This window comes from Miscanthus floridulus, chromosome 8 (genome assembly GCF_019320115.1).
Source record: "Miscanthus floridulus cultivar M001 chromosome 8, ASM1932011v1, whole genome shotgun sequence".
NCBI classification, from domain to species: Eukaryota; Viridiplantae; Streptophyta; class Magnoliopsida; order Poales; family Poaceae; genus Miscanthus; species Miscanthus floridulus.
The window spans coordinates 182,107,353-182,121,000 of record NC_089587.1 but is presented as its reverse complement, the minus strand read 5'-3'; the positions used below and the strand labels follow the sequence as shown (position 1 = coordinate 182,121,000).

At 45.2% G+C, this 13,648-nt stretch overlaps 1 protein-coding gene across 1 annotated transcript; it reads right to left on the bottom strand.

Annotated features, from left to right (window-relative positions):
- Window positions 1-340: 340 nt before the first annotated feature.
- Window positions 341-1,479, bottom strand: LOC136477667 (uncharacterized). Its single transcript, XM_066475905.1, has 3 exons — window positions 1,366-1,479; window positions 1,041-1,240; window positions 341-892 (listed from the first exon to the last, which is right to left on the bottom strand). The coding sequence occupies exons 1-3, from the start codon at window positions 1,453-1,455 to the stop codon at window positions 508-510; spliced, it is 675 nt and encodes a 224-aa protein (XP_066332002.1). The 5' UTR covers window positions 1,456-1,479; the 3' UTR covers window positions 341-507.
- Window positions 1,480-13,648: the final 12,169 nt, after the last annotated feature.

The window sequence follows — 13,648 nt, the reverse complement described above, 5'->3', positions numbered from 1 at the left end:
CCGTTGTGTAGTTTGGCAAACCAGCAAAGCAAAACCATTTTTCTACTAAAAATTATGAAATCATCCCCTTTCTCCATATTTTCCTGACAATATTAAGACCACGAAGGTTGTAATGTATGATGTCATGGACGATTGTGCTAAATGTATTTCCAATAATTTTTTTATTTTGTCATATGTATTGCCATGCTTTACTGTCTTGCCTTGCCTAAACGTTATACCCTTGTTGAAAAATACGGGTATAATAAATCTACTTAAACCGAGAAAGTGCAATATGTCAACCGTGGAACTTATTGTTTGAAAACTAGGCGTGTTCGTCGGCTGATGGATTGCACACGACATTTTAGATTATTTTGGATAATTCAATAGTATTCTACAAGAGAATAAGGTGAAACGAGCTCGTAACCTACCACGATAGATGAGTAACCACATGTAGACGAAAGAAAAGCACACCAGAAACCATGAGCGGCCAATGGTGACACCGCACAAGTCTACGGAACTGACGATGCATCAAGCTCGAGCTGTGCCCGCAGGTTGCCTGGGGCCGTAGCCGCCGTGCCCGTACTGGGGAGGAGCAGGGTTAGCCATAGGCGGCGGGTAGGGCGGCGGAGGATACGGCTGCGCCCACTGCGGCTGTCCCATCGCGACGCCCAGCTCGACGAACTGGCCCGGCGCCGGCTCGTCCGTCCGCTGGAAGTTGACGTAGGCCGCGATGGCGTACCCGGTGGCGACGGCGGACAAGATGGACGCCGTGAAGAAGATGCCGCTCTTGAGCTCGGTGCAGCCGTAGTAGTAGGCGCGGTTGAAGCGCCAGCCCGGCCTGCTCGTCGTCGAGAGGCCCCGCTTCATCGCCGCGCCGTACAGGAACATCACCACCGCAAACGCCACCGCTGCCCTGACGAGGAGGCATAGACATATACCGACCAATCACAACCAGATGTCTCCCAACAGGCAATTGAGCGTCGGCCGCCTCGCGCAGAACGGCGGGCGCAAGGTGCTGCGAATTCACGACATGCGGTGGCTGGATCAAGGCGCGTACGTACCAGGCGTTTTTGCAATACTTGACGGCGACGGCGCGCCTGCGGCCGGTCGCAGGCGCGTCGGGTCCGAGACATTCGCTGGCCGCGGTGGCGACGGCCACCCCCGTCAGCGCGAGCAGCGCCGCGGCGACGCCGCAGCCGAGCGCTGGCGTGCGCCGGTACACGCAGTGCTGCTCGTCGAAGGACTCGAAGCTTACGAAACCCTGCGCGGGCGATCGATCGATGGATCGAAGTGGACAGGTACAAGCAGTGAGCCCGCTGCACAACTCAGATTCGAAGAGCAGGGATGAGGCCATGAGGGGTAAGGCGGATGGAGTGTGTAGCTTGCCTTGGACTTCTTGGTCGCGACGACCCCCAGGACGACCGCGGCGAGGCCGAGCATGGCCGCCGCGCTCACCAACACCACGCGTTTCTGCATCCTGCAATGTCACACCGCTCTGCCTCTCCAACAACGGATGGAATGGAAAGACAACCGGAGGCCGGCCAAATATCTGCTCAGCTAATCAGGCTTGTCTAGATGGCTTTAAAGTTCCAAGTTTTTTCACTTTCTCTTTGTCACATTAATTTTTGGACGCATACATGGAGCATTAAATATAGATAAAAAAATAACTAATTACATAGTTTTGTTGTAAATCACGAGATGAATCTTTTGAGCCTAGTTAGTCCATGATCGGACAAAGTTTATCAAATACAAACGAAACGTGCTACAGTGTCCAGATTACAAAAATTTGCAATCTAAACAAGGCCTCAGTTGCTACTCCACCACGAACGTCTGGTGTGAAGGCCTTTAGTTCCACCAAAATCTAAACTTTGGCACTATACGAAAAGAAGATTTCACGTCACATCAAATTTACGGTACATATATGGAGTACTAAATGTTGACAAAATTAAAAACTAATTAAACAGTTTGATTGTACTTTACGCGACGAACGTTTTGAACCTAATTAGTCAACGATTAGACAATTATTACCAAATATAAACAAAATGCTATAGTCTGCTACGAGGATCGGGCGTCGCCGATTCTGCACTCAACTAAACGCGGCCGAAAACGAACGGAGCAGTGCCCGCGTACACGGCTGTGCCCTTGGCTGTGCTGTGCTCTGCAGTTCACAGTTCACAGTTCACCTGGACTTCCAAAAGCTTTGCCGCTGTTCACCTTTGGCTTGGCTGCGTTTTGTTCGTGAAATGAAAATTTTTGAACGTCACATCGGATATTTTGGAGATGTTGGAAGGGGTTTTCGGATATTAATAAAAAAACTAATTACATAGCTCGGCTGAAAACTGCGAGACGAATTTATTAAGCCTAATTAATCCATCATTAGCGCATGTTAGTTACGGTAGCACTTATGGCTAATCATGGACTAATTAGTCTTAAAACATTCGTCTCGCGATTTTCAATATGTGCAATTAGTTTTTTTCATCTATGGCAATGTTTAGTTGCCCCAAATTCCAGAATTTGGCACTATACAAAAAGAAGATTCTCCGTCACATCAAACTTGCGGTTCATGCATGGAGTACTATATGTTGACGAAATCAAAAACTAATTGCACAATTTGGTTGTACTTTACGAGACGAACGTTTTGAGCCTAATTAGTCAACGATTGGACAATTATTACCAAATAAAAATAAAACACTACAGTAGCTACAGTGCCAGCCCGAATCCGCGGCAAACACGGCCTATATTTAATACTCAATGCATGTACCGCAAGATTCGATATGATAATTTAAGTTGAAAATTTTTGAGAATTAAACCAGACCTAATTGACTCTAAAAAGATGCGACAATGACACAAGCTGGGCTGCAGCCCTTCTGGTCATCTGGTCAGTGCACTCAGGTTCTTAAGTGCACTGTCCCCTTGCGTGTGCTGCAGCTGCTGCGCGTCCGGCGCGGGTGTCGATGGACGCTTCTGGAGGCCGAACGTGGCCGCGCGGCACTCTGCGTGGTTCAGGGGTAGGGACGACTTTTTTTACCCGTGCTCGAAAGCCTGAGTTCGACTACTGAGCAAACAAATAAACTTTAACTCACTTATTAGTCCTCTCTAAAATTTAACAACTAGTTATTAGATAAACGAATATTGAAACATAAAGTATCGAAGCATTTATATATTTACTATTATTATAGATGGCATCTTACAATGTGTCACTGACACATGAGTTACTGACATAATACTTTTTATACCACTCACATCATAATGATACTAAATATGTAAATAATCCTAAAGTATCCATACAATATAAATTAGTGGTGTGGGTACCATAACACAGCATCGAAAAATAAAGTATCCATACAATATATATGGAGCATGGACGGGTTATTATGGACATGTTTGGATGAGCTAGAGTCATTTACTAGTTGAGTTAAAAATTAGTTAAATTAGTTAAGATTTGTTAGCTAGTTAGCTAACAACTAATTAAATATTTATCTAAAAAAATAGTTCACTTATTAGCCGTCCTGCATCCCTCCTGCTTGGACGCAGCAAAGCTATTTTGGATTAATTTTTAGGCCCTGTTTGTGGGCTACTAATTAGTTGACTAATGACTAGTCCAACTCCAACTCTGTTTGATCCACGGCTAACAAGTAGAACTATTTCAACACAATGCGCTCTGTTTGTTTAGGTTTGTTTGGCTTATAAGCTATGACTGAAAGTACTGTTAACTAATTTAGTGTGAAAAAAATACTATTCGTTAACTGATAAGCCATGATTTATAAGCCGAATATAACCAGCGAACATGGTACCCTGACTTGCTATTCAAAAGGAGTTTCCAACGGTGCTGGTGTTTGTGTGTAGCCGTGCACTTGTTCGTTTTTATTAAGGGCATGTTTAGATTTCAAAAAAATTTGCGCAGTATCCGTCATATCGAATCTTACGGCACATGTATGGAGTACTAAATGTAGATGAAAAAAAACTAATTGCACAGTTGAGTGAGAAATCGCGAGACGAAACTTTTGAACCTAATTAGTCTATAATTAGACACTAATTGTCAAATACAAACGAAAGTGCTACAGTAGCTAAAATCCAAAAAAAAATGGATCTAAACGGGGCCTAAAATAATGCTGCAGTGCGCTCACATGCACTTGTTGGGCTGTGTTTAGTTCGTGAATTTTGAGAATTTGACTACTGTAACACTTTCGTTTTTATTTGGCAATTATTGTTCAATCATGGACTAATTAGGCTCAAAACGTTCGTCTCGTAATTTCCAACTAAACTGTGGAATTAGTTTTTTCATCTACATTTAATACTCCATGCACGTATCGCAATATTCGATGTAATGGCTACTGTAGCACTTTTTAAAAAAGTTTTTAAAACTAAACAAGCACTTGGTTTTTTTCTTTGAGACCCACAGACTCATTCGTTCCAAAGAGAACAGAAGTTCATACAAATGAAATTGTTCATACAAATTAAATCGTTGACAGTATCTAGAAGATTTGTCTGCGTCGCCCCCGCGTCGTCCGTACAGGCGGCTCGAGGGGTGACCCAGCCACCGCCGTCGGACCCCGCCATGCCGGCTCCTCGGCTACTGTCGTCGCTCCTCGGCTAGCGGTGGGCGCCCCACTGCGGCGGGGACACCCAACGCCTTCCCCCTCCTCTTTCTCAGTCGAGATTTGAATTTCCGGGCAAGGATGGCCGGCGGCGACCAGCAAGCACCGGATCCGGGCCACCCTAGGCCTAGATCCGGCCCGCAGCGGGCGAATAGGCACGACGACTGGCGGTCGCGTTAGCCGCTGATGTGGTCGAACGACGCGCCGCCCTACTGACGCGGTCTAGCGGCGCGGCTGCTGTCGCGGTCGTGCGACGCGTCGGCCAGCGTAGGCACGTGACGGCTCACTCCCGGATGCGGCTCCCGACAGCGGGGCCTCCTCTTTGCACTATGAGGATCACCGGAGCTTGGTGGGCAGCGCTCGCTTCCTAGTGGCCTCCTTCTAGGTGAGCAGTACGCGACCCTTGCGGACGCGGCTGAGGCACTCCTACGCGCCGCCATGGAGCTTCTCCAGCCGTAGCGCATCGCTCTGGTATGTGGTGAACACCTTGAGCACGTTGAGCAGCGCCGCCACTAGCCACAACACGCTCCCACCAGGCAGAGCCACGCCGGCTCGTCACCACCGCTTGCGAAGACGGGCCGCGGGTCGGAGGCGAGGCACGGCTAGGGGCTCGCGAGTCAGGGACGGGGCCCAGCCGTGTGCTGGGGACTAGACCTTGGCTGAGGCTGGGGCTTGGCCATATGCCTCTCGGGGTGCTCCACCAAGCGGGCCTTCTCCTCGGCGGCCATTGTGGCAGAACCTCCTAAGAAATCGGACCCACGTGCACCTATTGTTGTCTCAGCAGACCTCGGATAGCGTTCACGAGTTCCCAATAACTTAACAGGTCTGTCGGGTGTCCTCGGGAAACCTAAATCATCCACGATTCTCTTTTCAAACAGAATCCCAATCATAGACATTGCAGATTATAACAGTTTATTCAAATATATACATCAGAGTAAAAGATAGCGGAAGTCTTAAGATAATATAGTTTACAAACCAGTTGTTTTTAAACTTACAATACCATAAGTGTCATACAACCATAGTAGCGGGATAATATTACATTAACTTTATTTATCAAACAAACTAGTGCCTTGTCCAAAGGCCATTCATCACTCCTCATCGTCATTGACTTCAAACACAGACATGCAGCAGGGACCAAAACAAGCTTGTGCATGCGACTCACCTGCAACAAGGGTTAACAAACCCTGAGTACAAAAGTACTCTACAAGACTAACCCGACGTAAAGGGGTGTAAGACTTTTAGAGATGCAGGGGATTGGAGCAAGGTAAGGATGTAGCAAAATTCAAAGTCCTTTGCCAAAAACTTACTATTCTTATCCTATTTTCAAGTTTTACCCCTAAGTCCTTTTAGTTCATTATCTCAAACTAAGTGTACATTTCCCATATTCCAAGCCTTCTCATTCCATTCCTTTTCTCAAGTTTTAGTAATTCACCAGTCCTATATTGCTTCTATAATGAATTGAGTCTCCATATCCGCGGAGCACCGATAATTCGAATTGATTCAAGTCCTAGCTAGGGATTCCTTATCACACGATATATGTAGAACTTAATCTTGCATATATCAACCTCACCACCGGATCCTCCTATACTAAGCGTCTCCACACCACCCGAGAGCACAGCACACCTCAAATCCAGCCATATTTTAGCCACGAGGGTACACGCTACTCCCACCATCTCTTAACTCCCAGTGCGTGGGCATTCGTCTTAGTATCGGATTAGCCAAAGTAGGTTTACCGGAGTATGTGACCAGTACTACAAGGTGTCTCGTTCAGAAGATCCACAATGAGTGGCCTTTAAGTGACATAGTCGGCAATATTACCCAACATTCAAGGTAAATCACCCGACTAGTCTCTAGTTTATTCTATTTTCTTTCTTTCTTTGGCCAGTATGCCATCTTTGATTGTATCGAAACTTTTACTTTGAAAACCTACCATAAAGCATACTAAGCATTCAATGCCTTTGTAAATGAAATCATCTTCAAGGATGGTAAACAATTAACAAGGTAGGCAATGCATCAAGTAGGTAACATTCAAATAAATCAACTTAATGCAATAGGTAACATATATGATAAACTTTTCAAAGTAAACAAGGTAAGGGTTTAATACATAAACCGGGGCTTGCCTTCATTGACGATCTCAGGTTCTGGATCAGTACCACAATTATCGAATCCCGTGACAACCGGAGATTCTTCCAGAACTTGCTCAACTAGAATCGTTTCACTCTCGAATTCTACACGAACCGATAACATATGCTTTAACATGATGATAATGTAAACATGATGCCGTCATGGTACATGAAATATTATAACAACACTTCGAATACGACTGTTTTACACGGTACAGTTGCAAGCCAACAAAACCAACTTGCAATTCTACCAGCAAGAACCACACATGTGATTTGATCAAACTGATCTTAAAACCCTACTAGTCACAAAACATGACTAAAACAAGATCAAACACTAATCAAACACTTAGGGTTTGCTTTTATTTATTTTTGAATTAATTTGGAAATAAGCCTAAAAATGAACTTGTTCCAAATGACCTGAAAATTTTATGTAAGCTTCCTCATGACAAATTAGTGTATCAAAACAAATTTCATAATTTTTGGAATTATATAGTGGCCTACAAAAATCATGGAAATTGCATTTATCAATTAATGGACTGAATATTTGAACATTAAAAATTTATTCAAATTTCATGTTTCAAATTTTTGAACCATACTAGAACATGTATAGAAGCTACACACAAATTTTCAGAATTTTTGGAGCTATGATTATTTTCCTACAAATTTTCAAAGATTCAGCACTATTCAAAATCAGAAAATAACAAAATACACTATTTTCTCTCTCTCTCACTGACAGCCGGCCCCCACATGTCATCGCCAACCTCGGGCATTGACCAAGGCTTCGATAGCGCTGACCGGCGCTAACTCGCCGTCGGTGAGCCCAACAGCGACGCCCAAAGCACTAACATGTTCACAAGAGCTAGGCGCATCGATTAGTGGTACTTTGGAGGTTGATTATGACATGGAACAAGGCTGACACCGGCCATGGCGGATGTGGTGGCACGGCAGCATTATGCCGACGAAACAAGGCCGGTAATGGTAAAACAGAGAGTTCAGGAAGCATTAGTGGCTCACCCCGATTGTGTTGAAGCAACAAGCGAGACCGAAGAAGCTATGGTTACGCGTTTCGACGACGACCGGGATCACGACAGAGCGGACCTCGTCGACGACAGCGTTCCGACGACTACAGTGGGCAAAACAAGCAAGCAAGAGTGGAATAAGCACTACAGCATCGAGATGAAGCCGTAGAGTCAACAAACAAGGGCAACGACTCACCGGATGAGGCTGGCCATGGTGAGTCGGAGTTTCCATCGAGGTCGTCGGCCGCGAGGAAGATGAACGGGGATAGCGAGCTCTCGGCAAAATCAAGCGACAGCAACAGCTTGGTCGGATGTGCAAGGAGCAGGCGGAACTGGAACACGGCTTTTCTGGGGCTAACTTGCGCTGAGGAGACGAGAGAAGCTCGCTGGAGTTGAGACGGCGGCGTCGGGAATCGACACGCAACGGCTCCTCGTGCCAGCGCAAAGCCAAGGGCGGCCGCAGGCATGCCTAGAAGGCCAGAGAAAGGACACCGGCGGTGAGGCGGTGGCGTCCTGTGGTTATCCTGATTTTTGAAGTATTTACAGATTTGCCACTACATCTATTTTTCAAATTACTCATAAATTTTCTAAAGAAGTTGAAAATCTCCAAAACTGAAAGTTGCTCAACTTTTCAAACTCTACAACTTTGCTTCAAGAAATATTTTCAAATTCTACCTCCATTTTGAAATTTGAATTTGGGGTATATTTGAGCATTTGAATCATTTCAAAATTACTCCAATTTTTATACGTAAACTTGAAAAACTTTGAATACCAAAGTTGATCCTTATAAAATAATCTTCAACTTTGCTTTTTGCCTCAACCCCAAATTCCACATGGATTTTGAATTAGTCAAAAGGGGCAAAAATGACTTTTATGATTTGAATTTGAATTCAAATTTGATTTGTTTTCCTTTTACTTTAACTTTGATTTTTGACCAGTAATGTCGGTGTTTTGGAACCGGGGGTCCCTCAACCAACGAGTGAATCTGTGCTGCGTGTCCCTAATCCCGGATGGTAGTGCAAAGAGACACAAGGTTTATGCTGGTTCAGGCAATCGAGGCCCTACGTCCAGTCCGAGAGATCGATCTTGTATTCCTTGCACCGGAGTGCTCGTAGTAGGGGGTTACAAGCTAGGTGAGAGAAGGGACTAGCCCCAGGTCTCGGCGTGGGTGGTGCGGGCTGCTTGAGGCGTTGTTCCCAAGCAGCGTAGGAGTGTGTGGTTCTATCGGTGTGTTTGTCTTTCTCCTCCCCTAGAAATGGCCCCGGTCCCTCCCTTTTATACTCTAAGGGAGGACCGGGAACGTACATAGGTTGCTACATAGCGCTTCTGCAAATGGGGTGTCGTGTCCGAGCCCTGTAGCCGGCCACTGTTGTTGTGGTATGGTCGATGGAGTGGCTCCGTCCTTGTCGTGCAGAAGTGACACGCCGGTCATACTTGATCTTGCGTCGTGGGGCTCCAGTACAGCTTGATGCAGGACATGGCGGGCGACGTGCTGGTCACCGTGTAATGACGTCGTAGTGGGCAGCGGCTCTGCAGATGCCGAGGCCGAGCCATCGTGGGGGGCTCGGCGGTCATGGACCCTCAGGCTGCCGAGCCCGTGAAGCAAACTGCCGAGGCCTCGGGGGAGTTGTTGGCCCTGGGTACTGATTCCGAGGCCACAGTAGCCCAGGCGCGGCTCCCCATGCTGCGTTGTCCTCGGAGCAGGAGTTGGCAGCACAGTGAGGCATGGGTGTCAACCATGTGCATGGTGGTTAGCACAGTGATGGGTAACCCCTACCCAGTCCGGGGGACATGCAGGTCATCGCGTGATGACGTCGTAGGGGGCTGTGGCTCTGTAGGTGCCGAGGCCAAGCCATCGCGGGGGCTTTGGTGGACATGGGTCCCCAGGCTGTCGAGCCCCTGAGGCAAACTACCGAGGCCTTGGAGGGAATTATTGGTCCTGGGTACTGATTCCGAGGCCACAGTAGCCCAGACGTGGCTCCCCACGCTGCGTTGTCCTCGGAGCAGGAGTTGGCAGCACAGTGAGGCATGGGTGTCAACCATGTGCATGGTGGTTAGTACAATGACGGGTAACCCCTGCCCAGTCCTACCTCCTGTCCCATCGGCCATTCTGCTGTACTGTGCCGAGCATGCGGTTGTCGTCAGGGGCAGCAGTTGGCTGAGTTGATGCGACACGACGTTTTGTCAGAGGGACGGGAGGAGGAAGAGGCAGCGGAGTGCTGCCGAGCCCGCCTTGCGCGAGACGGAGGGTCGATGGCCCGGCCGAGGCCTTTGGCGGGGAATCGCTCGAGGTCGGTAGTGAGGGAGCCTCGGGCGAGTCGGAGAATCGGCCGAGGCCCGCGGTGATGGGCCTCGGGCGAGTCGGAGAATCGGCCGAGGCCAGCAGTGTTTAGCTGGTTTCGATCTCTACGAAGTCTAAGCAGTCGTTTTTTGGGTCTTGCTTAGGGTACCCCTTCTCACGGTACCCGACAAGTAACATGGCCCATTAGGGTTATTTGAGTCAAATGACACATGACCTCACATGATCACATGAAATTTGACCCTTGTGGTCATGATCTTTATTTAGGGTTTTGAATCACATCACATGAAATACCAACATTATGAAATAAAGCTTATTTAGTGAATGCATTCAAAATTTTCTACTTTATGAATGCCTTGCAATGCATATGATGACATGTCAAATTTTAGTGCTAGGTCAAAACACCAGAGGTGTTACAACCCTTCCCCCTTAAAGAAATCTCGTCCCGAGATTTAAAAACCAAGAGCTAAGTAATGGAAAAGGAAATGTGTCAAGCCAACACATCATAACTTTGTTTAAAAGGCTAGTGAGGGGGTTTTCCATTCTGTTGGCAAACGAGGCAAGTTACAATATAGACAAGATATTGCAACTAGATAGAAGCGAAGAAGTCAGGAAAATTTTCTTCTAAGTAATCCTCGGACTCCCAAGTAACTTCATCCTCAGCGTGTTGGTTCCATTGTACTTTGTAGAACTTGATTGTATGCCTTCTAGTGACTCGATCTTTTTGATCTAAGACTCTAATAGGGTACTCGGCATAAGTCAAATCAGGTTCTAGTTCTACATCACCAAAGTCGACCACTTGATCAGGTACTTGAAGACACTTCTTTAACTGAGATACATGAAAGATATCATGCACCGCTAACATGTGATCTGGTAGCTTGACGTGATAGGCAACCGGTCCACATCATTGTTGGATTTGAAAAGGACCTACATAACGGGGCGCCAACTTTCTCCAAATCCCAAAACAATGAACTCCTTTCATCGGTGATACCTTGAGGTAGACATAATCTCCCACTTTGAATTCTAGCGGTCGTCTCCTCTTTTTAGCATAGCTTTTCTATCAGGATTGAGCTACCTTCATATTGGCTTGTATGAGTTTAACTTTCTCTTCAGCTTCCTTGACCACATCCAGTCCAAAGAACTAATGTTCTCTAGCTTCTGACCAATTTAAAGGTGTCTAACATCTATGGCCATATAATGCTTCGAATGGTGCCATTTTAATACTCTCTTAATGGCTATTGTTATATGAGAATTCAGCTAAGGGAAGGCATTCATCCCATTTAGCACCATAGGAAAGGACACATGCTCTTAGCATATCTTCAAGAATTTGATTTACCCGTTTAGTCTGTCCATCTGTTTGTGGATGATAAGTAGAACTACGGATAAGTTTAGTTCCTAAAGACTCATGTAGACTTTTCCAAAACTTGGATACAAACAACGACCCTCTGTTAGAGACAATGGTCTTGGGTGCTCCATGTAAACTGAAGATTCTATCAAGATAAAGCCTTGCATACTGTTCCACTCGATATTTATCTCTGACTGGTAGGAAATGAGCTATCTTGGTTAGGCGATCAACAATAACCCATATTGAATTATAGCCTGCAGATGTCCTAGGTAGTCCTACGATGAAGTCCATACAAATATCTTCCCACTTCTAGGATGGAACTGGTAATGAATGTAATGGACCTGCAGTCTTCGTATGAACCGCTTTGACTCTCTGACAAATATCACACTTGGCTACATATTGAGCTATTTCTATTTTCATTTTGGTCCACCAATATCTCTTTCTCAGATCATGATGCATTTTGTTGCTACCCGGATGAATAGAGTATCTTGTAGAATGAGCTTCATCAAGAATCTGCTTTTGCAGCTTTGGATTTTTGGGTACTACCAATCTATCCTTGAACCATACAACATCAGATTTATCAATCTTGAAACATGTTGGGTTTCTAGATCTGACTTTATCTTTGATATGGGCTATGCCCTTACTTTTCTGTTGAGTAGCAATGATCTGATCTTTGATAGTGGACTCTACTGCAATATTGGACAGGGAACCTTATTCTATGATTTATAAATTCAGATGCTCCATCTCTTGACATAATGTTTGTTACATAGGCTCTACAATCAGACAATGGCAATGACTCTTGCGACTCAGGGCATTGGCAACCACATTAGCCTTGCCCGGATGATAATGCACTTCTAAGTCATAATCTTTGATAAGTTCCAACCATCTTCTTTGTCTCATATTCAACTCTGACTGAGTGAAGATGTATTTCAAACTTTTGTGATCCGTGTAGATATGACATATATTGTCTAATAAATAATGTCGCCAAATCTTGAGTGCATGAACAACAGCAGCTAATTCAAGGTCATGGGTGGGATAATGTTCTTCATGCTTCTTGAGTTGTCTGGAAGCGTATGATATGACTCTGCCTTCTTGCATAAGAACACAGCCAATACCAATTCAAGATGCATCACAATATATATCAAACGGCCTCTCGATATCAGGTTGTGCTAATACTGGTGCAGTTGGTAGCAACTTCTTCAATGTCTGAAAGACCGTCTTATATTCTGTCGACCATACAAACTTAGTTTGATTCTTCAGCAGTCTAGTAATTGGCTTCGCAATTCTGGAGAAGTCAGGGATGAACCGATGATAATACCCTGCCAACCCCAGAAAACTACGAACTTGATGAACAGTTGTAGATGCTTTCCAGTTAAAGACTTCTTCTATCTTGCTTGGATCAACAGCTATACCTTCAGCAGATAACACATGACCTAGAAATTGTACTTCTTCTAACCAGAATGCACATTTACTGAATTTGGCATATAATTGGTGATCTCTTAATCTTTGTAGAACAATATAGAGATGTTCTACATGTTCCTTTTTTACTCTTTGAGTAGATAAGAATATCATCAATGAATACCACTACAAACTTATCCAACTCAGGCATAAAAACTGAGTTCATCAGGTACGTAAAATGAGCCGTGGCATTGGTCAGCCCAAAAGACATGACTAGATACTCATATAGACCATATCGAGTAGTTAACGCTGTCTTCGGCACATCTTCTCGTCTGATCTTAATCTAGTGATAGCCTGATCTCAAGTCTATCTTTGAGAACACCTTAGCTCCCGCTAGTTGATCAAAAAGCAAATCAATTCGGGGTAAGGGGTATTTGTTCTTTATGGTGACTTCATTTAACGGCCGATAGTCAACACATAACCTTAAGGTTTGGTCCTTCTTCTTCACAAAGATAGCAGGGCATCCCCAAGGTGATGAACTAGGTTGAATGAAACCCTTATCTAACAACTCTTGTAGTTGGATCTTTAATTCTGCTAGTTCTTTGGGTGGCATCCTATATGCTCTTCTAGACACAGGTGCCATTCCTGGTTTTAGATCAATTCTAAACTCTATATCTCAGTCTGGTGGCAGACCAGGTAGATCATCGGGAAAGACATTTGTAAACTCACATACCACTAAAATTTTCTTAGCTTCTTCAACAATAGTTGCACAGACTATTTCCACTGTACTCTTAGGAAAGGGAAGTTGGATGAGAAGTTGGGTTTTGCTGTCAGGTGCATTTACCCTTATGGTTCTACGTAGGACATCTATGATAGCCCCATGTTGA